This window comes from Macaca mulatta, chromosome 5 (genome assembly GCF_049350105.2).
Source record: "Macaca mulatta isolate MMU2019108-1 chromosome 5, T2T-MMU8v2.0, whole genome shotgun sequence".
Classification (NCBI taxonomy): Eukaryota; Metazoa; Chordata; class Mammalia; order Primates; family Cercopithecidae; genus Macaca; species Macaca mulatta.
In genome coordinates, this window is record NC_133410.1 from 24,686,713 (window position 1) to 24,712,441 (window position 25,729).

General features: G+C 48.0%; 1 protein-coding gene across 4 annotated transcripts; it reads left to right on the forward strand.

Moving 5' to 3' along the window:
* Window positions 1-368: 368 nt before the first annotated feature.
* Window positions 369-23,808, forward strand: SLC34A2 (solute carrier family 34 member 2). 4 transcript variants are annotated; one of them, XM_001082788.5, is made up of 13 exons: window positions 369-519; window positions 7,171-7,285; window positions 7,381-7,518; window positions 8,907-9,035; window positions 11,119-11,262; window positions 12,855-12,966; window positions 14,541-14,736; window positions 15,629-15,724; window positions 16,495-16,615; window positions 18,051-18,218; window positions 19,281-19,397; window positions 19,490-19,614; window positions 21,167-23,808. In XM_001082788.5, exons 2-13 carry the CDS (start codon window positions 7,174-7,176, stop codon window positions 21,779-21,781), a joined length of 2,073 nt encoding a protein of 690 aa, XP_001082788.3. In that variant the 5' UTR covers window positions 369-519; window positions 7,171-7,173; the 3' UTR covers window positions 21,782-23,808. The 4 variants fall into 4 exon arrangements, with proteins under 4 accessions (XP_001082788.3, XP_014993608.3, XP_014993609.3 ...); XM_015138122.3 differs by having other exon boundaries at window positions 7,384-7,518; XM_015138123.3 differs by having other exon boundaries at window positions 7,171-7,216.
* The last annotated feature ends 1,921 nt before the right edge of the window (window positions 23,809-25,729 follow it).

The following is a 25,729-nucleotide window of genomic DNA, read 5'->3' on the forward strand; positions in this document are numbered from 1 at the left end:
GACAGCTTTATCCCTGACTTTCCAACTGGTTTTTATGTGTGTCTTCACATCTCTGACCTCCTCAGCCTCACAGGAACTAGACTAGGAGGTTCAAGTTCTTGAGGAGAAGGCAGGAGCGGGGGAGCTTCGCTAGCCCGCACTTGCGGGAATCTCGTGCGGACCGAGTCGGGGCGGGAGAGGGCGCGCACCAGCCAGGCTAGGGCGCACGGGGCGCCAAGGGGCGCAGGGCCGTTCGGGGCCGTTCGGCCCCTTTCGCGCGGCGGGGCCAGTCGGAGCTTTTCTCTCGGCAGCTTGGTCGGCCGCCCGTCTTCTCCGCGCAGCGGGCGAAGTCTCGATGGGCTCATTAAGGCGGCAGGTAGGCAGTGCCCCGGCGGCGGCGGCAGGCGGTCCTGGAATGTGCGAGGGGCGTGATGACAGCGGCCGCAGGCCTCTTTGCGCAACACCTTCGCCATATATACCCGGGGCGCTGCGCTCCACCTGGCCGCCGCCTCCAGCCCAGCACCTGCGGAGGGAGCGCTGGTGAGTACCGCCGCCGGGGCAGGGGCGCTTCCTGGCTCTTTCAAGGACTTTGATTCACTTAATTCTTGTAAATACCCCTCGATGCTGACTTCAAGGAACTTGGCTGGCTTTGGGCCACAGAAGTGAAAAAAAAAGCTTTTCACAATGTTCAAGCTGTTTTCTTCTTAATGTCACGGTTACTGATTTTATTACAGCTCTTACTGCTACACTCTTACTATTGACAGTGTTATTAATCAACCACACTTGCGGATTCTAAAATGATCACTGTTTTGAGAGTCGTGGTTTGGAAGAGAAAGGCCCAGGGGATAGAAGGCTCCACCCAGGAATCAGGATGGCTAGGCTCTTTGTGGCTGGGTCACCAACTAGCTATGTGACTTAACGCTAGTCCCTGTGAGCCCCTGGGCTGCCGTCTTCCACCCTTTATAAGAAGGGGAATGCGACAGCTCAGGAACATGAAAATTCTAGGTTTGTGGTGGCTGCCTGGTGATGCGACACTGCCCCCCACCCAAGTGTGACTTCCACGTGCTACAGTGCTTGTTTACAGTTATTTAGGGTACCTAGGAGACAGCCTTAGTTTGTTTCTATTAGGGCCCGTGGCCATCAGCAAAGGGTCCGTCCTTCAGCTGTCTTGGGGAGCAAAGCCCACAATTTCTGTTTTCCAAGCCAGAAATGGGTGAGCAGGCTGGGGAGATGACTTACAAGGAGATGTGCACAGAAGTGGTTGGCTTCGGGGACTGCGCATCCTCAGGCCAGAAAGTAGGGGGCTGCATGGCATGGAGGTAGTTCACGTTCTGTGGAGCGATGCCTGCCACGGGTGGCTCGCACTGCGCTGAGGAGAGTTGGAATCTCGTTTTCTTTGAGGAGGTCCCTTTCTCAAACATGTTAATTTCATGGAAGCAGCTTATGGATTTCATCACTCCGAGTCCGCTCTTCCTGTTCAGGTGCCCCAGGGGGTTTATGTGTTAGCCCTGATGGCTCTGGGCCTTGTCCTTCTTTCCTTTTTCCTTCTTCCCTTGTGTGCTGGCAGTTCTTTAACTTGTCCTGGGTTGGGTATTCTTGGAAAACTGTGCCTGTGGGAGTGGCCATTGTTTCAGATTGTTTAAAAAAAAATGAAAATAAAAAAGACTGCTTCTTTTGTCCCATGCCAGCTGATCATGATCTTCTCTGCTTTTGTAATTTGGGAAATGGGTGATAAGAAGGGCGTGCTTTGTAAAAGGATTGGATACTAAACAAATTGCCCCATCCAAAACTCTCCCAGATTGTTCAACCGTCTCACTGAAGCAAGTGCCCTGTGGTATGAAGATGGGCTTCTGATTGTTGCTGTTAGACACAAAGGGGACACAAAAATAGCCCGAATTCAATGTAATGAGGAAAACAGCCTCTCAGAATCAGAGTGCTTTGGAATAAACTGGGCTTTAATAACCAGTTTCAGGCATCTTCCATCCCTCCATCCTCACCCACACCCCCACTTCCATTCTGGGGACAGCAGGGAGCAATCAGGACATCCAAGGGAATTTATTCATCTCAGTGAATTTTAAAAATGCAAAGGTACAAAAAGAGGGCTATAAAAAGATTGTGGTATGTTTAAGATGTTTATATTTACAAATTTAACTGCTTTAACCTCCCCCCCAATACAATGCAGCGTAACTGTTATAGTTACAAGTTATTTACAGGATTTATTTTAAGATGCCAAAAATACAAATTGATAGTGCATGGTGAGGGTGAGGTTTGGTGATATGGCCGAAGTTTAAAGTGATAGAATAAATGTCTTTAAAATTTTATTAGTGTGTGACATCAATAATGTAAACTGAAGTTATCTAGCCATGTGAGGCCCAGGCCAATTGCTTCTTTGACTCCTCTCATCACTACCACCACTGTGTCCTTGAAGAGATTATTATTAGCAGTAATGTAGGGACAGGGTCTCGCTATGTTGTCCAAGCTGGTTGCAAACTCACAGGTTCAAGGGACTCTCCCACTTTGGCCTACCAAAGTACTGGGATTACAAGTGTGAGCCACCATCCTTAGCCTATAGGGGTGATTATTGTTCCTTGTGATGGCTGTAAGGGAAGCAGAGAAAAAAGAGCCATCACCCTCTTGGGAATGTTTGAAGCACGGAGTCATTCTTTCAAAGTACAAGAAAGTTTTCCTGGGCATCCTGAGAACATTGGCCTGCATAAGGTTGAACTTATCTCTGCAGTGTTTGGTGCCTATGTGATTTGAAGCAATTACCTTCTCTGCGGCTCAGGTTTTCCCTCTTTAGAACGAGGATACTGTTCATTCTAAAGGAGACTCTAGTTTACATAGATACATGAAATGCTGTGAGTAAATTTGTGCACCAATTTGCAAGTGCCAGGCACAAAGTCCTTAATAAACACTGCTGGCTACCATGTGCCTGGCACTGTCCTATGTGCTGTGGATACAGTGGCCGTACTCTACTCCCTGTGCTGGTGAAGGCCACCATCTGGTGGGAGACTGTGTGTCCATGTCCTGGTTCCTCACAGGACCACTGCCCTGGGCTTCCTCTTCTCCCCATTTCTTCAGATGGCCTTGACTGCTGCTCTGAATACAAGGGGCCCCGGAACAGGCCTTGGTTGGAGAAGCCCAAACAATGTGAATGTAGGGGTTGGGTGATTGCCAGGTGCCCTACATTCCCCTGCTTCCCAAGTCTGAGACGAGTCAAGAAAGTTCCTCTCCTGGGTCTTTGAGAAAGTATAAGAGCTCTTTCTGGCAGTGGGTGCCCATGTGGGACAGGAAGTGGAGCCAAGAGGGTGAGGCACACAGGCAGCTCAGTTATAGAGGCCAGTGTGGGCAGCAGGGGAGCCCCTCCCTGGGCTTTAGTAAAAATCTTCCAAATGATGACTTCTCCCTTCCTCTGCTGCTTCTGGTAGGTGGCAAGAATGTGCTGGAGTGAGGCCTTGGGAAGGCTGGGAGAAAACAAGGCAGTGGTTACGCCAGGTCTATGAGGGTAGGAGAAAGGCTTCAGAGGGGCTCAGAGCTCCAGGGTACATTCTCTGCCTGCACCATGTAATACCCGCCCCCGTCCCGCCCTCCTCCCCGCACCCCCAACCACATGCTCCTGCTCAGCCATTGCAACATTCTTGGGTGGGCATTTCCAGCATCTGAATGACCACGTGGGAGTGACCTGTAGACATGCCAATCTAGCTAGCTATCCGAAAACACTCAGAGCCCTCAATGTGCCTAGACCTAAGGTCCTTGGGTGCCCTGGTGCTTTGAGGGCTGGAGAATTCCTCCTCCCACCTTTGCCCCTCGCTGTGAGATCTATGGAAAAGCTTCTGGCTTTGGAGCCAGCAGTCTTGGGTTCATATCCTGACACCAGCTCCAGGTAGCTGGGGGCAAGCTTCTTTGTTTCTCTGTGCCTCAGTTTCTTTGTCTGTACACTGAGAAGAAAAACTCCTTCCTTATTAGATTTAATGAGGTCACAAACTGCATAGGACACTCCCCTGCCACAAAACAAATGTTAGCATCTTTCTCCCATGAAGGCTTTGGGTTCATTTATTCAAATATTGACTGAAATTCATTACCGTGCTGAACATTGGAGATGAAGAGCTTATGGTGTAGGGTACACACAGTGCACCCACAATGCATTTCCACATAATAAACACTCTTGTTTATTGTTCGTGACACAGTGCATTTCCACATTGTGTCATGAAGAATAAACAAGAGTTCTGAGTGTTTATTCTGCCAGGAACCATGCTGTAGCCTCACCCACACTTATTAACCAATTAGTCCTCATAACAGCTCAGTAAGCGAGATGGTATTGTCCCCATTTTTGAAATGATGAAACTGAAGCTCAGAGTGGCTCAGGGTTGCATGTAGTCAGAGGCAGGCCTCTGCAGAACCAGCACCCCCTCCATTGTGATTCCCTCTCTCCAGGTATGACTGAGCCATCTTACCTTTGTGGGTTTAGGGGTTGAGTTGCATCGTTTAAAAGAATTTGAAAATTTTAGAAGAAAATTTAAAAAATCACCCACAGTCTCACCACCCACTTTAACCCCAGAGAACATTTCTGGATCTTGTCTGCCTTGTTGAGATGATGCTGTGAATGGGAAAAAGAAGTGCTTTAGATTCACGGTTTATCTAAAGCATTTTCCTATGGTTTTACTGATGCAGTATAACCTTTTTAATAGCATACTCTTACAATGTATGGACATACTATAGTTAGAAGGAGTAATTTCTCTTTTTTTTATTTTATTTTTTAACACTGTAAATGATAAAGCAGCAAATATCTTTCTGGTCTACATCCCATTCATTCTGTCATAAATACGCCCGGCAGAGCTTAAGACCTTGAAGATGAAGTAATGAACAAGACAAAGTCTCCTTTTTGGTAGGCTTTGCAGTCTGGTAAGCAGGAAATAGGTTGAAGAGGAAAGGGGTCAGGTGGACTTACGCTCTAGAAAGCCCTCTTGGAAGAGGTGATCAGTGCAGATTAGGTATTTCTGAGAGCAAATATTCCTAGCTTCCTGATTCCTAGAGTGAAATGACTGGGTCACAGATGTGTGATGAACGTAAGACACTTTGGACAGTTTGCTAACTTTTCCGGAGCTTCTAGCAGTGTTCAACTCACAACATCTTTTCCAGCACAGCATAATAAACTTAAATTCTTTTTGCTACTTTGATAGTTGTCACTGTTTTAGTTTGAATATATTGGATTGCTTCCTTTTTTTTGTTTTGAGATGGAGTTTCACACTTCTTGCCCAGGCTGGGTTGCAATGGTGTGATCTCGGCTCACTGCAACCTCTGCCTCCCAGATTAAAGTGATTCTCCGGCCTCAGCCTCCTGAGTAGCTGGGATTACAGGCATGCGCCACCACGCCTGGCTAATTTTGTATCTTTAGTAGAGATGGGGTTCCACCATGTTGTCCAGGCTGATCTCGAACTCCTGACCTCAGATGATTCACCCGCCTCGGCCTCCCAAAGTGCTGGGATTACAGGCGTGAGCCACTGCACCCATCTTGGATTGCTTCTTTTTTAATGGGCATTTTAGCCATTTGTTCCTTTTCTGTGAATTGCCTTTTTCCAGTCCTTTGGACTGCTTTGTCTAATGGACAAGGACTAATTGTCTAGTGTCAAAGAAAAAGGACTGCAAGGACTGGAATGTGAGGTGTGTCAAGGGCCTTGTAACTGAGAAAGGCTTTGTGAAGAAAATGGATTGTAGGAAGGTCTTTTATGAAGGCTGAAAAGAATGTGGTTCTAACAAAGGATGATTAATCCAGACAACATGACATAGTAATAATTGCTGCTATTTATTGGATGCCTCCTCAATGCCAGTCACTTTCTAGACTTTTAATTTCACCATTAGTCTCATAACCCTGCAAGAACTGTTCCATTTTATAGATGGATAAACTGGCAGTTTATGCTCAGAGGCATAAAGGGACTTGCCTAAATACACACCCACTAATAGGCGGCACTGCTGGATTTTAAAACCAGGTCCATCACACTTTTCACAGAAGCCCTGGCTGGTAGGTAAAACACGCAGATGGTATACAAACACTTGCATATATATATATATATATATATATATATATATATTTTTTTTTTTTTTTTTTTTTTGAGATAGAGACTCGCTCTGTATCCCCCATGCTGGAGCACAGTGGCATGATCTCAGTTCACTACAACCTCTACCTCCCAGGTTCAAGCAATTCTCATGCCTCAGGCTCCTAAGTAGCTGGGATTACAGGCACCCACCCCCTGCTAATTTTTGTCTTTTTAGTAGAGACAGGGTTTTGACATGTTGCCCAGGCTGGTCTCAAACTTCTGGTCTCAAACCCACCCACCTTGGCCTCCTAACGTGCTGGGGTTACAGGCCTGAGCCACCTCGCCTGGCCCCTGCATATATATTCACATACACACTAAGTTGTATAAATCTGTTATATTTCACCGGACAAGGTTTTGCATAGATCTGCAGTGCACTTGTCTTGATATAAGAAGTAGATGGAGTGCCATTGAAGGGTTGTGAGGATTTGGTATGCTATGAGACAACAAAGATGAATGGGCTTGCACCCTGCCTTTTTTTTTTTTTTTTTTTTTGAGATGGAGTTTCACTCCTGTCACCCAGGCAGGAGTGCAATGGCGCAATCTCGGCTCACCGCAACCTCTGCCTCCCAGGCCTCCCAGGTTCAAGCGATTCTCCTGTCTCAGCCTCCCGAGTAGCTGGGACTACAGGCATGCGCCACCACGCTGGCTAATTTTTGTATTTTTAGTTGCCATGTTGGCAAGGTTGGTCTCGAACTCCTGACCTTAGGTGATCCACCTGTCTCAGCCTCCCAAAGTGCTGGGATTACAGGCATGAGCCACGGCACCCGTTGCTCCCTGCTTTTGACTGAAGGAGAGAGTCAAGACAAAAACAAGTTTAGGAGATTAAAGGTGGTGCGTGCAGCTAACTCAACATTGTAAGAAGTAGTTTGCTTTAGTGACCGGGTGAGTGAGGCGGAACCACAGAGGACTGAAATATGGCGCTTAAGATGCCACACTTAGGGGGCATAAGTATGAAATCCTTCCCTTCCTTTTGCTGCCGCCTCCCCCCGAACCCCCCACCCAGTAGACGCTTTGCAACTGATGATTCTTCCTCTTATAGCATCTCGGTGCGCCTCCTTTCCATGACTGCTGCTTTAAACTGTTTTCTCATCCACAGACCATGGCTCCCTGGCCTGAATTGGGAGATGCCCAGCCCAACCCCAGTAAGTACCTCGAAGGGGCTACAAGTCAGCAACCCATCACCCCTGATAAAAGCAAAGAGACCAACAAAAGTAAGTGTCGCTCGTTTGTCTGCAGATCGGCCTCTTGTGAGGGGTCTGCAGGAGACCCAGGTCTGATTCCTCATGACCCCTTTTGCTTGTTTCAGCAGATAACACTGAGGTACCTGTAACCAAGTTTGAACTTCTGCCGACCTACTCCACGGCTACACTGATAGAGGAGCCCACTGAGGTGGACGACCCCTGGAACCTACCCACGCTTCAGGACTCGGGGATCAAGTGGTCAGGTAAGAGTAAAGCCAGCTGAGACATTCAGGAAGGAAACAGGAAACTTCCTGTGGTTCACAGTGTCACCATCCTCGTGTCCCTCCCCCCTTTTCATTGTTCTGATGCCCTTGAAGCAGGGGTCCTGGCTAGGGATGTCACCCTCCCGTCTTTTTTTTTTTTTTTTTTTTGAGACAGAGTCTTGCTCTGTCGCCCAGGCTGGAGTGCAATGGTGCGATATTGGCTCAGTGCAACCTCTGCCTCGTGGGTTCAAGCAATTATCCTGCCTCAGCCTCCCGAGTAGCTGAGATTACAGGCTAATTTTTGTATTTTTAATAGAGATGGGATTTCACCGTGTTGGCCAGGCTGGACTTGAACTTCTAACCTTGTGATCCATCTGCCTTGGCCTCCCAAAGTGCTGAGATTACAGGCATGAGCCACGGTGTCTGGCCACCCTCCCATCTTTGAGGTTGAGTCAAAGCATGTTGGAGCAATTGGGGGTCATTCATTCAACAAATGTGCCCGGCACTGTGGTTGTAGCAAAGATGGACATTGTCTGGCTCCTTATAATTCGCTGTGGGAGAACAGTTTCCAGGTACTGGTTTGGAGATGCTGTGGATACAGTGATAAACAGAAAAGGCCCCTCTTCTCAGAGAGATTTCAGAGGGGTCTCCTCACCCAAATATGGGCATTAGGGAAGGTTTCTAGAAAAACAAAATATGCAGCCAGACAGCTGGTGCAAACAATCACTGTTTCATTTCCAAGTGTATGTAGGGCAGAAGGTCTGCCAGTGAACTAGACAGCAAGGAGGAAAAAGGAGATTGGGGTGTGGGGTGGGGAGGAGAGGTAGGAAGGAAAGAGCTGGGAGGGGTAAGATGGGAACCATTTTAAAAGCCAGTGGAGTAAACAGTAGTTAACGATGAACGATGTAGCATCCCAGGATGTATGATGCCCCAAGCCCCCCATAAATTGAGGCTGATTGCTGCTGTGCAGCTGCATTCTGGAAAATACTCTGCTGTTCGGAACGTGACAGCCATTATCTCCGACCCTGCACTTAGCAGGTGGCGAGTGCTGTTAACTGCCTCACTCAGCGACACTGTGGCTCAGCTGAGCATGGAGCCTGGTTTTTCTGTCACAGACCACATTGAACCCCTCCTCCCAAATGCAAATCCTTTAGAGGCACTTTACCAGGGGTTTCAGCTAAATGGACCACAGTGGTAACTGCTTTGAAAGCTACAGCGATGGCTGCGTCCCATCTGTAAGCCTCGCTAGACATAAGAACTTACGGCTGCCAGGCTGGGAAGGGAGGGCAGGTGGGGGGAGCTCTGAGCTCATTGACGAACTTCTCAGTGTTTCCAACACTAAAAGTTTCATGCCTTTCTCTCTCTCCCGCCACCCCACCCCGCTGCAGAGAGAGACACCAAAGGGAAGATTCTCTGTGTCTTCCAAGGGATTGGGAGATTGATTTTACTTCTTGGATTTCTCTACTTTTTTGTGTGCTCCCTGGATGTTCTTAGTAGCGCCTTCCAGCTGGTTGGAGGTAAGAATGAAAGACCGAAAGGTCTGGGGGTGAGGGGCGTTATCATGAAATGTGGTTCCGAGAATAAAACTCAGCAAGCCCTCTCCAGCTGCAGCCTCCTCGAGTGTTTTAGGACTGGAACCCACCTCAGATCATTTATGAAGTCTATGCTTTCTGTTACAGAAGAGAAAACCGAGGCCTACACAAAGGGCTATGACTTGGCCCAGGTGGCTTAGGCCAGGAACTGGGGCTAGAGACTATTCCAAGCTATCAGCCAGTTGAGTTTGTCCACAAACCCCAGGCAGGAAGTTGTTTGACATAAAAACTTAGCCAAGGAATTCCTATATCCTCCCCACCAGAGATAATTCTGGAATGAGAAAGAGCGCCCTTTCAAAGGTGGGCCCTTGCTGGGGGAAGGACAGAGCCCCTTCTCTGGGCTGGAGGAATCTGCATCCATTGTAGTTACCTACACAGCCCTCAGGGCTGCGTGTGCCCATGCAGTGTGAGAACCCGGAAGTGAAGTCACCATGTGCTTGGTTACCTTGGTACCTCAATGGTGACATCAGAAACAAACAGGCAGCACTCTGAGTGTCTACTAGGTGCAGGCATTTTTGGGGGCCCTCTATCAAACATTCTTTCCCAAAGCTCTCCCATTTACGGAGATATCATGAACCAGACCTGAGACTCACAGCCTGTAATTAGCAGAGTAAGATTCAGTCTCAGATCTGGGTGTCACAAAGGACCATGGATTTCTGCAACCCTTGGTGCCTCTCTTGGGAACCCATCTGTGTGGCTTGGGAGAGTTGGGGAGGTAGGCATCCATGGGAGAACATGAGGGGCAAAAACTTTTTTTTTTTTTTTTTTTGAGACGGAGTCTTGCTCTGTCGCCCAGGCTGGAGTGCAGTGGCCGGATCTCAGCTCACTGCAAGCTCCGCCTCCCGGGTTCACGCCATTCTCCTGCCTCAGCCTCCCAAGTAGCTGGGACTACAGGCGCCCGCCACCTTGCCCGGCTAGTTTTTTGTATTTTTTAGTAGAGACGGGGTTTCACCGTGTTAGCCAGGATAGTCTCGATCTCCTGACCTCGTGATCCACCCGTCTCGGCCTCCCAAAGTGCTGGGATTACACGCTTGAGCCACCGCACCCGGCCTTTTTTTTTTTTTTTTGAGACAGAGTTTCATTCTTGTTGTCCAGGCTGGAGTGCAATGGCGCAATCTTGGCTCACCGCAACCTCCGCCTCCCGGGTTCAAGCAATTCTTCTGCCTCAGCCTCCTGAGTAGCTGAGATTACAGACATGCACCACCATGTCTGGCTAATTTTTGTGTTTTAAGTAGAGATGGGGTTTCTCCATGTTGGTCAGGCTGGTCTCTAACTACCGACCTCAGTTGATCTGCCCGCCTCGGCCTCCCAAAGTGCTGGGATTACAGGCATGAGCCACTGCGCCCAGCCTCCTGAACATTGTTTCTGGGCTCCCTGGTCCATGGGAACATCGGCTATGGGCTTTGCTGTCTGGTTATCTCGGACAATTCATCTGCATCCTCTGGGCTTCCATCTTCTTTATACAATGGACTTGGGAATGCATTGATGGTCTCAGGCACACTCTTGAGGATAACTCTCCCAGCATTCAATTACAGGCTGGTGCTAGGGCTAAGGATGGATAGAGAGATCTACTCTTGGAGGATAAATCTGAATTAGGTATACACCCCAGAGACATCCAGGAGGCTCACTGGCACCCACTGGTCCCAGTACAGAGTTGAGGCTGGACTCCTGAGCATGGAAGGGCTTGCTGACCGAGGAGTGTTTGAAGAGTGGGAGGATGCAGGGCGAAGGAACAAGAGTAACTGGGGGCTCACAGTGGGTCGAGAACCAGGGCAGAGAGACAGAGACAGGAGGCACGTGTGGGCAGCCAGTGGGTTTCCTGCCTTATCAGCAGCACTGGGAAAAGACATGGGGAAGCAAGATTCCTTGGGTGACTGCCGGGATGGAGACTGGAGGCTGGACTCTCCAACCCACAGCCAGCTGGCCTTGGATGGAGGCTTCTGTTTACTCATTGCCTACCTAATCCCCCTCGATCACGTTATGATTGTTTTTTGTTTTTTTTCCCCAGGAAAAATGGCAGGACAGTTCTTCAGCAACAGCTCTATTATGTCCAACCCTTTGTTGGGGCTGGTGATCGGGGTGCTGGTGACCGTCTTCGTGCAGAGCTCCAGCACCTCAACGTCCATCGTTGTCAGCATGGTGGCCTCTTCATGTGAGTCAGGGCACCCATGAGCCCACCTGCATTCCAGACACTCTTCTGTCTGTCTGGGGGAGGGAAGGGGTGGGCAGGAATTCACACTGAATATGTCCAGGCCTTGTTACCGTTGTCTTGCTATCTTGTCCCGGCTACAGTGTGTTCCCCTCTTGATCCAAGGCAACTTCCTGTTTCCATTTCAATGGCAGGATCTGGAAATAGACCCTGCTGCTGGAGTTCTCAGCTCTGAATTCTCTAGGACTGTGCTTTCCAGACCTGTGGCCACTAGCCACATGTGGCAATATTAATTTTATTGAACCTTAATTGATTTAAAATTAAAATATAACATTCAGTTCCTCAGTTGTACTAGTTACGTTTCAAGTGTTCAAGAGCCACCTGTGGCTGGCAGCTACCCTACTGAGAAGTAGAGACACAGAACATTTCCATCACTGCAGAAAGTTAGTTCTCTGGGACTGGGCAACTCTCAGTGCTAAGCAGAAAGACAACTAATCTCATCACAAATTGCTCTGGGACAACTGAGCTTGGGGAGATGGCACACTAAACTTGTACCTGCCTGATAATTGCTGCGGCTAGGTTGGACAGACTCTCTGAGGGGGACCAGTTTGAACTGATTATTATTATTCTTTTCTCTATTTTCTTTTTAAATAGAGACTTGGGTCTCACTGTGTTGCCCAGGCTGGTCTCAAACTCCTGGGCTCAAGTTATCCTCCCACTTCGGCCTCCCAAAGTGCTGAGATTACAGGCCTGAGCCACTGCCCCTGGCCAGAACTATTTTTCTTCCCAAGCCAGCATCGTAGCCAAAATTAACTAGAATGTTTCCGGTCCAGTTAGAAAAAGGTATTACACTTTCAAAATATTTTACTTGTTTATGTCAAAAAAAGTGCAGCAATATGCTGATTTTGTTTGAAAAAGTTACACTGCCTGGAATGAAGTGTCTGATATCTAGCACAGAAATGATGCTTCCTGGTGGGGCCCAGTGGCTCACGCCTGTAATCCCAGCACTCTGGGAGGCTGAGACCAGCCTGACCAACATGGTGAAACCCTGTCTGTACTAAAAATACAAAAATTAGCTGGATGTGCTGGTGCGTGCTTCCAATCTCAGCTACTCGGGAAGCTGAGGCAAGAGAATCGCTTGAACCTGGGAGGTAGAGGTTGCAGTGAGCTGAGATCGCGCCATTGTACTCCAACCTGGGTGACAGAGCGAGATTCGTCTCAAAAAAAGAAAAAAAAGAAGGAAAAAAATGATGCTTCCTTAAAAGCGAGCCTTTGTGCCATGCACAACTGACTCACCTGTACGTGCAAGCCCTGGCACTCCACCTAAGTCCTTAATCAGTGGGTGCCTCCGGGTCTCCTTCAGGCTAGCCTTGGATCTGCAATAGGGAGGAGGGAGGAATCTAGAAAGGCACTTTCATCAGATTCATAGTGAGGTGCATAGTGAGGTGCAAAAAAAAAAAAAAAAAAAAAAAGTTTAAGAATTCACTTGCATAGGGGATAAAAACTACTTCTTTAGAGGATATCAGCATGGATCACTTTAGCCTGTCTCCAAGCTGCCTTTCTAAGCTTGCTAATGGCACTTTTCCATACTCTAGTGCTCACTGTTCGGGCTGCCATCCCCATTATCATGGGGGCCAACATTGGAACGTCAATCACCAATACTATTGTTGCGCTCATGCAGGTGGGAGACCGAAGTGAATTCAGAAGGTAAGAGGCTCAAAACCAGCCTTTGCGATATCAGCTCTATTGTTCTCGGCCATGTTGTTGTAACTACTTTTAACCAGTCAAAGATGACATGCTTATCAGGTTCATTCCTGGAGTTCCTAGAAGTAATCACAGGGAGGTATGGCTAGGGTTGGATCACATACTCACCAGCTGATTAGACTCAGCTCCGTGATCGGCAGAGCAGGGATAATACTATCTCTCACCACTGCGTTGTCATAGGATTAAATATACAATCCAGCAGGTAGAGCACCCAGCACATTGAGTTCGCTAAATAAATGCAAACTCTAGCTAGAAACTTAGCCGCTGGGTGGCAGAATTGAAACAAGGCCAGTTAGAAGAGTAGAATTTATTAGGACTGAGGGTGGTGGCTCATGCCTGTAATGCCAGCACTCTGGGAGGCCGAGGTGGGCGGATCGCCTGAGGTCAGGAGCCTGACCAACATGGTGAAACCCCATCTCTACTAAAAATACAAAAATTATCCAGCCATGGTGGCAAGTGTCTGTAGTCCCAGCTACTCTGGAGGCTGAGGCAGGAGAATCTCTTGAACCCAGGAGGTGGAGGTTGCAGTGAGTCGAGATCACGCCACTGCGCTCCAGCCTGGGTGACACAGCGAGACTCCATCTCAAAAAAAAAAAAGAAAAAAAATTAATAAATAAATATTGTTTTGTTTGGTCATAATTATAACTTATTAAAACTTCCACTTTCGGTCAGCTCAACCCATTCCACCTTTTCTTTGTTCTTCACTTACAAGTTAATAAAAAACAAAATGTAGTTTCTGGCATGCATAAAATCTGAAAATAGAGCAAGTAGACAGTTGGAAACTCTTTTCTTTCAAAAAGGTTAATGTGAAAATTAAGTGTTTCTCAGCCTCTTCTAGCTAGGTTTTTTTTTTTTTTTTTCCTTCAGTTTTTTTTTTTTAAAGGGAAGTTGTTTCATTGAAGACAACATCCAAACAGAGTTTTTAAAATCTGGAGATAAGATGGAATCGAGCAGGAATCTTTGAACCTCCTCAGATGGATGCAAAATATTTTAGCCTTGTTTCCCGTGGAAACTATTCATGTTTCATCACTTTCAAGATCTTTAAAAAAAAAAAAAAAAGTTTAAGAATTCAGTTGCGTGGAGGTCTTTTTAAGTTAAATTTTTAAAAATTGCTTTGGGGATTTATGACTTCTACGTGTTTGGAACAATTGAAAATTCCTCATAGAGGGCTTTGGTTGCCTTCATACTGGTCCCCACCTTTCCAAAAGAAGGTGGGCTTCAATATACATGATACAAAAGTGCCCTTGATGCAATTCTTCGAAGCAGTAATTGCTGAGCTAATTATTCCAGCCGTAACATGCTTGCTGGCCCGCAGCTTCCTCATCTGGCCAATGGGCATATAGCTACCAGCCACTTTGGGGATTGCTATGAGAGAACAGAAATGAGATTGCATACATGTGCACACTTCCGTAGGTGACACCTAGCAGAGGGTGGCAGATGACACAGGTAATGGCCCACCTCACATGGTGCCCACTTGCTTAGTGACTAATCTGGCTGTTGGGCTTTCCCTCCCATAGAGCTTTTGCAGGAGCCACTGTCCATGACTTCTTCAACTGGCTCTCCGTGTTGGTGCTGTTGCCTGTGGAGGTGGCCACCCATTACCTTGAGGTCGTAACCCAGCTTATAGTGGAGAGCTTCCACTTCAAGAATGGAGAAGATGCACCCGATCTTCTGAAAGTCATCACTAAGCCCTTCACAAAGCTCATTGTCCAGGTAACTTGGCTCCTTCAGAGAGAGAAAGAGACAAATTTCCTATCCACAACATCCCCAACCTAAGCGGACAGATATAGAGTGTCTACAACACTATTCTGGTCCTGGCACAGTGGCTCACCCTTGTTTTCCCAGCCCTTTGGGAGGCCAAGGTGGGTAGATTGCTTGAGGTCAGGAATCCAAGACCAGCCTGGCCAACATGGCATAACCCCATCTCTACTAAAATACAAAACATTAGCTGGGCATGGTGGCGTGCACCTGTAGTCCCAGCTAGGTGGGGGCCTGAGGCAGGAGGATTGCCTGAACCCCGGGAGGTTGAGGCTGCAGTGAGCTGAGAATTGTGCCATTGCACTCCAGCCTGGGTGACAAAGTGAGATTGTTTTTAAAAAATAAATGGATGAATAAACACTACTCTGTAGCTGCCTCTGGAAAAGGCCAAGTGAGGCAGAATTTTAGGACCACCTAATAGAGTGACCTTGACGGTTACTTTGACTTCCATGATATGCCACCTTTATTGGGGTGGAGGTGCTTCTTAAGACTGGACACTTGAGACCACTTTGTTCCCACTGCTGTCCTCAACACCGGTGGACTTAATAAAGTATGTTCTACCCTTTCCCGCCTAGAGTCATCTCAGCCCCTTCTCCCTGGGTCCTTGCTAGGACCTTGTGATTTCACTCTTACTGGTTTTCTTGGCCATTCAGTCATCCAGAAACTATCTACTGCCTATTCCCTAGATATCAGTGCCTCTGCAGATAGAGCGAGCCCCACTTTGCCTCTCTGGGGGCTCACAGTCACATTTATCTCCTTAGAGCCCCTCTCACTGCAACCCCCTGGGTTTGTGTCCTAAATCGGTTCTGAGGATGTACTGATGGTCTCCTGTCTACTGTTTCCACAGTTGGATAAAAAAGTTATCAGCCAAATTGCAATGAACGATGAAACCGCGAAAAACAAGAGTCTTGTCAAGATTTGGTGCAAAACTTTTACCAACATGGTACGTTTCCAAGATATTCCCGGGTGGGTGAACCTTTGCATCTCAGCATTAAGCCAAATCTTGCCTTCAAGGAATTTAAATAGAAAGTCAGAGGAAAGAAATATTGGGAGCCCCTGAAAAATCAAAAGTGACCAGTGAATGCCTTTAGAAAACAAGTCCCTGAATGAATGCTGAATGCAGGTAAACAGTAGGACAGACAGACTCCCTTTTGCCCCATCCCGGGGATACATTATTCCTGATTTGTTATTTCCATGCCTCTTGGACAAGACTTAGCTCTGCCTGCCATTCTGTTCTCATTTTTGGAGGGACTTGTGGAAGGAAATAGTCCAGCACGCCCTATGGGTGTTGGCAGCAAGTATCGTCTCTCTTACTTTCCAGAGTCTTCCAGAGTATTCCCCCTGCTTGGGCCCAGAGCATTCATGCCCTCTGTCAGGAACCTACCCAGCCTGCTTTGCACCTGGGTTGTGGCTTGCCCTTGCTTCTGGGGTGTACGTGTATTTTTTTTTTGTGGGGTGCTAAAGACTGGAGACTAAAATAAACAAACTAGATGTTTTTAAATGGTGAAGGCTGATTTCAGTTGTCCTCAGTTATTCTAAGAGATTTCTAATAAAGGTGACAAATAAGTCTTCGAGAGAAAGGAACTGTTCTGTTGGGACCACACTACATGCACCGTGTGTGGTGTCTGTGCCCGTTCATTCCCACCCCCGCCATTGCCTCCCATTCCCCACTAAAAGCCAACGTTGTGGGCATTTGTCATGTTTGTCATCCAGACCCAGATGAATGTCACTGTTCCCTCAATGGCTAACTGCACCTCCCCTTCCCTCTGTTGGACGGATGGCATCCAAATCTGGACCATGAAGAACGTGACCTACAAGGAGAACATCGCCAAATGTGAGTGGAGCTCAGTGGATTGGCCGCTATGACAGGTGTTGTCTGGGGGTGACGTATTTATCTGTGTGAAGTCCCAATAAGTGAAGACAAGGACAGTAGGAGTCACTAAGCACCTGCCCTACATCAAGCAGGAGCCACACGCTTTCACAGCAGAGGAAACTATGGCTTAGGAACTGAGGTGACAGGCCCAAGGTCCCACAGCAAGGGCAAAACTGGAACTTGGAGTCCATTTCCTTTGCCAGCTCCACACCACCTCAGAAAAGCCCAACAGATTCTATAGGGTTTCCTGTACGTGCTTTGTTCAGACTCCTTTAGTCAATAACTCTAGGGGCCAGGCATGGTGTCTCATGACTATAATCCCAGCACTTTGGGGAAGACAAGGTGGGCCGATCACTTGAGGCCAGGGGTTCGAGACCAGCCTGGCCAACATGGTGAAACCCTGTTTCTACTACAAATAATACAAAAAAATTAGGCAGGCATGGTGGCACAAGTCTATAATTCCAGCTACTTTGGAGACTGAGGCATGAGAATTGTTTGAACCCCAGGAGGCAGTGGTTGCAGTGAGCCAAGATCGCACCACTGCCCTCCAGCCTGGGCAACAGGGAGGTAGCTTGTGTCAAAATAAAATAACTTTAGGGAGATGACAACCAGATTTGAAGGAAGATGTGGGACCCACATAGAACAGATGTATTCGCTCAATTAGTCCCCACTGTACAGCGGGCCCCATTTCAGGGCACTGGGGCTATAGCGCTTGAACAGACAGTGAGCTTGCATGATGCTCTGATTATTAACAAGCTGTAATGTTTTTTCCAACCCAGCCACCCTTCATTATTCTAATTACTCCTTACATATACTTTTGTATATCTCTGCTTCTCTCTTCCCACCCTCCCACCACATTAATTTTGAGCAGTATACTTTAATACTCTAGGTATGATTACCCCAAAGAATCAAGTTAACATACCACCTCCCACATTCTAGGCACTATATAATGGTTATATATTAATTCGTATAACCATGTTTTGCTGGAATTATCTAGGGGATGCAGAAGGGGCTTTATAATTAGCAATGCCCCTTACTTTGACTTGCCCATGGAACCCCTCAAAGCATACTTATCATTAGTAAAAAATTAGACCATCCACAGCATGGTCTTTAGAGACAGAACTGGGCTGGGTCTGCCCCTGAGTAGTTGTGTGATTTTTAAAGTCATCACTTGATCTTCCAGCCTCATGCGATCCCACTGACTATGACATAATCTCAGTGGTGCCCTTCGCTGCAAAGGAGGCTGAGAAGAGCTGTCTTGATTTGGGGCTGCCATATGTCAAACTAACAACCAGGAATCTGTTCATAGAAAAGATAGGATCTGGGGGAATAAATAACAATCTGTAGCCGTGGTGGCTCCATGCCCTCCTGACAAGGTTCTTCGTGGTCTTTTTAGGCCAGCATATCTTCGTGAATTTCCACCTCCCAGATCTTGCTGTGGGTATCATCTTGCTCATAATCTCCCTGCTGGTCCTCTGTGGTTGCCTGATCATGATTGTCAAGATCCTGGGCTCTGTGCTCAAGGGGCAGGTCGCCACTGTCATCAAGAAGACCATCAACACTGGTAGGTGCACTGCCCTCACTTGTGGGCCTTGAGGGATGGTGTCATCATGGCCACTGCATGGGGTGTGAGAGTGCTTTAGATTCCCATCTAGCAATGGCCTCTGCATGGAGTTTCTCTCTCAGATTGGATCAGCAGCAGAAGTGAGGATGTCATTCATGTGGAAATGTTCTTGGTGTCCTGGGTGGGGTCTAGGGAGCAGGCCCAAGCTTCCATTGCATGTTGGCAAGGTCCTGAGAAGGAGTTCCTATCTGGAGAACTGTGAATCAGGCCTTCCTTCCTAGTGGATTTCCTGTATGCTCAGGGCTTTACTGGCTCTGTCAAGACCCCTTAGAAAAAGGACCCCAGGTGTCCACCCACACCCCCACCTCCCTTCACTCTTGTGAAGGAAATGTGACGTGTAAATACATCAGCATCTAGAGGTGGCCAGTGAGACTGCTGGCCAAGAGGATTTCCTGCCAAGTAGGGTGTCCTGGCCAATGAGAGCTCACTAAGCCAATGACATCATCACTCCATGACAATTCAGTTAAATGTAGCCAAGAAAATTCACCCCCCACCCCAGGTTGTCTTGGGGGACAGAGCAACTCTGAGTGCTTGTGGGAAATGCAGGGCCTGATCTGGTGCTGGTTGGGTGGAGGACTCAGTTAGTAGGCATGTTCCAAGCTGCTGTGTTTTCCTGATGCTCCTTAAGGCGGACATGAAGGTTGAAGGTCGAATGTGGGTGCTAATGGGAGGCCAGGGCAGGGGAGGAAGCATGCTCTCAGCCCTTTCTGGAAGGAGAGTGGTTACTTGGGTGGGTTCACTCTTTCTAACCTGACCACCAGGGAGTCTGTGTTTTTGTTTCCATAACACTTACCTGCATCCTTGGTTTTTCCATCTGAATATGTGGAGCAAAAGACAATGGGGAATGAAACTGGATTCTAAAACTCTACTCTGTAATCTGAGACCATATATAGGATGAGGAGGTGCCTGTACAACCTCACCTGTAAGCCCAGCCCCTGCCCTAGGCCATCAGCCCATTCCTTCTCCAGAGAGGCCATGACATATCTTCCTTCTGTCTTCCAGATTTCCCCTTTCCGTTTGCGTGGTTGACTGGCTACCTGGCCATCCTCGTCGGGGCAGGCATGACCTTCATCGTGCAGAGCAGCTCTGTGTTCACGTCGGCCTTGACTCCCCTGATTGGTGAGTTATTCCTGAGCTTCTCGCTCTGGCCACCACTGCCATTTCCTGTCATCCCATGGGGCTGATGTGTTTGTGTTTGTATCCCCCCCAAGGAATCGGAGTGATAACCATTGAGAGGGCTTATCCACTCACGCTGGGCTCCAACATCGGCACCACCACCACCGCCATCCTGGCCGCCTTAGCCAGCCCTGGCAATACATTGAGGAGTTCACTCCAGGTGAGGACTCGGGGCCCGGGGGCAGGGGCCCTGGGGGTGGGACCACACATGGTCTTGCAAACTGGTCTCTAACAAGAGCCAGGCTTTTCTCTGTGCTGTCCAAAAGATGGAACTGATATGTGGAGGGGAAGCCACAGGTAAAGTTTTCAGGACCTTGATATGAGAACAATCAAAACTATCAGTTCTGAGACAGGCAGTAAGACTCCCATAACTGGTGGTGGTTTCAGCAGAAGTGGGGTGGCCCCTTGATATAGATGTAGAAAGGGTACTTAAGAAGCACAGCCACCACCTCCCATCTCCTCACTGCCTCCTGTGGGAACTTTACAATTAGGAGAACTCCTTGGCGTGGACCATCTAGGTTACTTTGTGCAAGACCTTTGGGATTTGAATTTATTTGTTTTATTTTATTTTATTTTATTTTTTTGAGACAGTCTCGCACTATTTCCCAGGCTGGAGTGCAGTGGCGTGATCTCCACTCACTACAACCTCCGCCTCCCGGATTCAAGTGATTCTCCTGCCTCAGCCTCCCGAGTAGCTGCGATTACAGGCACCTGCCACCACGCCTGACTGATTTTTTTGTATTTTTAGTAGAGACGGGGCTTCACTACGTTGGCCAGGCTGGTCTTGAACTCCGGACCTCATGATGCACTTGCCTTGGCCTCCCAAAGTGCTGGGATAACAGGCGTGAGCCACTGCGCCCAGCCTGAGATTTGAATTCTTATCTCACCATTTACATCCCAAATGACCTTTGGCAAGTGATCTAACCTGAGCGTCAATTCCCTCATGTGAAAGATGGAGGATATAACCCCTATCTCATTAGGATTACTATAAAGATCTGATGAGGCAAAGCAATCTATGCAACAGAAATAGAAATTCAAGCATATAATATAAATTAACCACATATGTCATCCTAAAAGATTTTAGCAGATACATTTTTAAAAGTAGAAACAGGCAGATTCATTCTTCAATAATGTGCTTGATTTAAACCATTATCACTTTAACATGTAATCAGTCTGTCAAAAATTGAGATATTTGACATTGTTCTTTTCTGGGACTAAGTCTTTGAAATCTAGTGTGTATTTCATACTTAAAGCAAATCTCAGTGTGGACATGCGGCTAGTGTATTGGACAGTGCTGGTTCATAGCCTGGGCATGGTACTTTGCACCTTGGCAGCCTTGGAAAAGTGACTAAGCGCCTGGCCTCTGGAGCCAGGCTCCCAGGATGTGAATTTCCACCTCTTCCATCTCCCACCTGTGGGAGTTGAGGAGCCTCCATTATCTCATGTCAAGAAATAATGATTGACACTCTGTAGAGTGTTTTTTGAGGATTGAGCTAATGCACAGTTGAGTGCTCCTGGCCCTCCCAGACATGTAGTAGGTCCTCATGGAAACCAGGTACCCTCTGGGCTGAACCGCAAAGACAAGGAAGGCCTGGAAGGCCCGAGACTGTGCTACCTGTGATGCCTGCTAGCTTACCTCCCCCGTCCCCTCCTCCCTACTGCCACCCCCATTAGGCAACAGGCCCTCACCTGTCCAACCTCTTGTGTTGCAGATCGCCCTGTGCCACTTTTTCTTCAACATCTCCGGCATCTTACTGTGGTACCCGATCCCGTTCACTCGTCTGCCCATCCGCATGGCCAAGGGGCTGGGCAACATCTCTGCCAAGTATCGCTGGTTCGCCGTCTTCTACCTGATCATCTTCTTCTTCCTGATCCCGCTGACGGTGTTTGGCCTCTCGTTGGCCGGCTGGCCGGTGCTGGTGGGCGTCGGGGTTCCCGTCGTCTTCATCATCATCCTGGTACTGTGCCTCCGACTCCTGCAGTCCCGCTGTCCACGCGTCCTGCCCAAGAAACTCCAGAACTGGAACTTCCTGCCACTGTGCATGCACTCGCTAAAGCCCTGGGACGCCGTCATCTCCAAGTTCACCGGCCCTTTCCAGATGCCCTGCTGCTGCTGCTGCCGCGTGTGCTGCCGCGTGTGCTGCTTGCTGTGTGGCTGCCCCAAGTGCTGCCGCTGCAGCAAGTGCTGCCAGGACTTGGAGGAGGGGCAGGAGGCGCAGGGTGTCCCTGTCAAGGCCCCTGAGACCTTTGATAACATAACCATTAGCAGAGAGGCTCAGGGTGAGGTCCGTGCCCCAGACTCAAAGACCGAATGCACAGCCTTGTAGGGGGAGGCCCGGATCTTCAGAGGTGGGGGGATGGGCCTTGAGTTTTGCATGCTCTCCTCTCTCCCACTTCTGCACCCTGCACCCTTTCACCACCTCGAGGAGATTTGTTCCCCATTAGCGAATGAAATTGGTGCAGTCCTACCTAACTCGATTCCCTTTGGCTTGGTGGATAGGCCTGCAGGGCACTTTTGTTCCCACCCCTGGTCACTCAGTAGTCTTTTACTCCAGGAAGGCACAGGACGGTACCTAAAGAGAATTAGAGAATGCACCTGGCTGGACGGGGGTCTAATCCTGCACCTGGCTGGGTTGGTCAGTAGAACCTGTTTTCAGACTCAAAAACCATCTTCAGAAAGAAAAGGCCCAGGGAAGGAATGTATGAGAGGCTCTCTAAGATAAGGAAGTGTATTCTCCGTGACTATGAAGCTCAGGCCTCTCCCTTTTTTTTAAACCAAAGTCTGGCAACCAAGAGCAGCAGCTCCATGACCTCCTTGCCCCAGATCAGCCCGGGTCAGGGGACATAGTGTCATTGTTTGGAAACTGCAGACTACAGGTGTGGGTCTATCCCACTTCCTACTACTCCCCACATTCCCGGTCAGGGTTTCCTCACGTGGGCAGGTGTGCTAGTCCAAGCAGTTCACTTGAGTGTCCTTGTCCTCATGCTTCAGGAATGGGAGCCACACCTGAACTACAGAGAGTTCAGGCTGGATACACGTGCTCACCTGCTGCTCTTGTCTTCCTAAGAGACAGAGAGAGTGGGGCAGATGGAGGAGAAGAAAGTGGGGAATGGGTAGCATAGCATTCAGGGGATATGGTTTATCTGCCAAAAGGGCCTCAGGTTCTTAATTTAGCAAACTAAGAAGCCAAATTAAAAAGCATTGTGGCTAAAGCCTAATGCTCCTCTCTTGGTCAGATAACAAAAACCTTCCCTGTTGGATCTTTTGAAATAAAACGTGCAAGTTCTCCAGGCTCGTAGCCTGCATGCTGCCACCTTGAAACCCAGGGAGTATCTGCGCCTGGAATAGCTCTCTCCCTCTCTCTGCTTCCTCACTTTCTGTGCAAGATGACTTGCGGGGTTTACTTCCTTCTTTCCATGCACCCACCCACTGGAATCTCTTTCCAAACATTTTTCCATTTTCCCGTAGATGGGCTTTGATTAGTTGTCCTCTTTCCATGCCTGTAAAACTCCAGATTTTTGGGGAAAGCTGTACCCAACTGGACTGCCCAGTGAACTGGGATCACTGAGTACAGTCTAGCACAGGTATGTCCCCGGGTCAAAGGGGTGTGCTCCTTCTCATCCTAGATGCCTTCTCTGTGCCTTCCACAGCCTCCTGCCTTATTACACGACTGCCCCCGCCCCACCCTCAGCCATTCCAATTCTTCCCGGCCAGTGAGCTCCAGCCTTATCTAGGAAAGGAGGAGTGGGTGTAGCTGTGTGGCAAGACTGGGGCCTCCCCCATCCCAGCTTCTCCACCACCCCAGCAGGTCAGGATATCAGACAGTCCTCCCCTGACCCCCCCCCTTGTAGATACCAATTCCCAACCAGAGCCGAATACTCGATATTTATAGTCACACCCCTGTACAGCATTTTTCATAAGTTATATGGTAAACGGTCTGGATGATTTGTGCTCCTAGTGCTCTCATTTGGAAATGAGGCAGGGTTCTTCTATGAAATGTAAAGAAAGAAACCACTTTGTATATTTTGTAATACCACCTCTGTGGCCATGCCCGCCCCACCCACTCTGTATATACGTAAGTTAAACCCGGGCGGGGGCTGTGGCCATCTTTGTACTCCGGTGATTTTTAAAAATTGAATCTTTGTACTTGCATTGATTGTATAATAATTTTGAGACCGGGTCTCACTGTATTGCTCAGGCTGGTCTCAAACTCCTGAGCTCAAGCAATCCGCCCTCCTCAGCCTTCCAAAGTGCTGAGATGACAGGCGTGAGCCACCACACCAGGCCTGATTGTAATTTTTTTTTTTTTTTACTGGTTGTGGGAAGGGATAAATAAAATAATCAAACCCAAAAGGAGTGTGTTGTTTTTAATTACAGGGAAATGGGGACCTCCTTGGATCTATTTTATAAAGAAGTGAGGTCTCTTCCCTTACCGAATGTCACTACCCACCACTTACTATGTGACCCTCCAGCTGCATAATTTGTGGAGCCTCTTGTTCAAAAACCTGGGGAAAAGTGCAGTTTTATATTGTGCAATGCCAATTTCAAACACAAAGATAAGGCCTGTTAACTCGTCTGTGGAATCACTGACATGACGTAGCTCTTACGTGTAGCTCACACGTGTATTTTATTCCTAAAAGAACAGTGAGAGCATTGCACAAAACTAACTCAATTGTTTTCATTTCACTAATTTTTTTTTTTTTTTTTTGAGACAGTGTCTCGCTCTGTCGCCCAGGCTAGAGTGCAGTGGTGTGATTTCTGCTCACTGCAACCTCTGCCTCCAGGATTCAAGTAATTCTCCTGCCTCAGCCTCCCAAGTAGCTGGGATTACAGTTGTGTGCCACCACACCCAGCTAATTTTTGTATTTTTAGTAGAGACGGGGTTTCACCATGTTGGCCAGGCTGGTCTGGAACTCCTGACCTCAGGTGATCCACCCGCCTCGGCCTCCCAAAGTGCTGGGATTACAGGCATGAGCCAACCTGCCCAGCCTGATTTCACTTTTTGTACACATTCTGCCCATGCTCTCTGCCTTCCTGATGAGTAAGGAAGAACTGAAAGGAAAAAGAGCAATGGGCCACCCTTTCCAAGTTAGCGTTTTTCAGCCTAAGTGAGAAAAATAGGATAGAGTTTCTTAGTTGTTCCTTGCTTGTTTCCTTGGAGTGCCACTACCTTTTTGCTGCATTCAAAGAAAGTTCTGGTTTGAATGGAAAGTATGGCCTTTCAGTGCTATGTGTTCTGCCAACCACCTGTGCTAGTCAAAATAACATGTTGGTTGGGTGCGGTGGCTCATGCCTGTAATCCCAGCACTTTGGGAGGGAGGCCGAGGCGGGTGGATCACTTGAGGTCAGGAGTTCAAGACTAGCCTGGCCAACATGGTAAAACCCTGTCTCTACTAAAAATACAAAGCTAGGTGGGGTGCAGTGGCTCCCACCTGTAATACCAGCACTTTGGGAGGCCGAGGAGGGTGAATCACAAGGTCAGGAGATCAAGACCATCCTGGCTAACACAGTGAAACCCCATCTCTACTAAAAATACAAAAAATTAGCTGGGCGTGATGGTGGGCACCTATAGTCCCAGCTACTTGGGAGGCTGAGGCAGGAGAATCGCTTGAACCTGGGAGGCGGAGCTTGCAGTGAGCCGAGATCACGCCACTGCACTCCAACCTGGGCGACAGAGTGAGACTCCATCTGAAATAAATAAATAAATAAATAAATAAATAAACAAACAAATAATACAAAACTAGCTGGGTGTGGTAGTGGGTGCCTGTAATCCCAGCTACTCAGGAGGGTGAAGCAGGAGAAACACTTGAACCTGGGAATAGGAGGTTGCAGTGAACCAAGATCGTGCCGCTGCACTTCAGCCTGGGCAAAAAGAGCTAAACTCTTAAATAAATAAATAAATAACTTGCTACGGAAGAGTTGACTTTAAGAAACATTTGCAGGACTAAGCAGGTCACACCTCTTTGTAGGTCAGCTGTACTGAGGGCTTAATCCGGATTGCAGAGCACAGTGAATTTGGACTTGGAATCACTCAGGTTGCTGGGTTTCACTCGTAGCCCTGTCATTTACTGTCTCAATAGCAACTTCCTCATCTGGAATATGGGACAGTAACACTTGGTTTCCTGTGATTATGCAAATGAAGCAATATATGTAAATATTTAGGCAGGGTGGGTTTACTGTAAGTGCTTGGCATATGGCTCTGCCTCAAAATATAGGGGATGAACATGCATGGCAGATGTACAAGACACACTTCCCACGCTTGTTTGCATTTTTC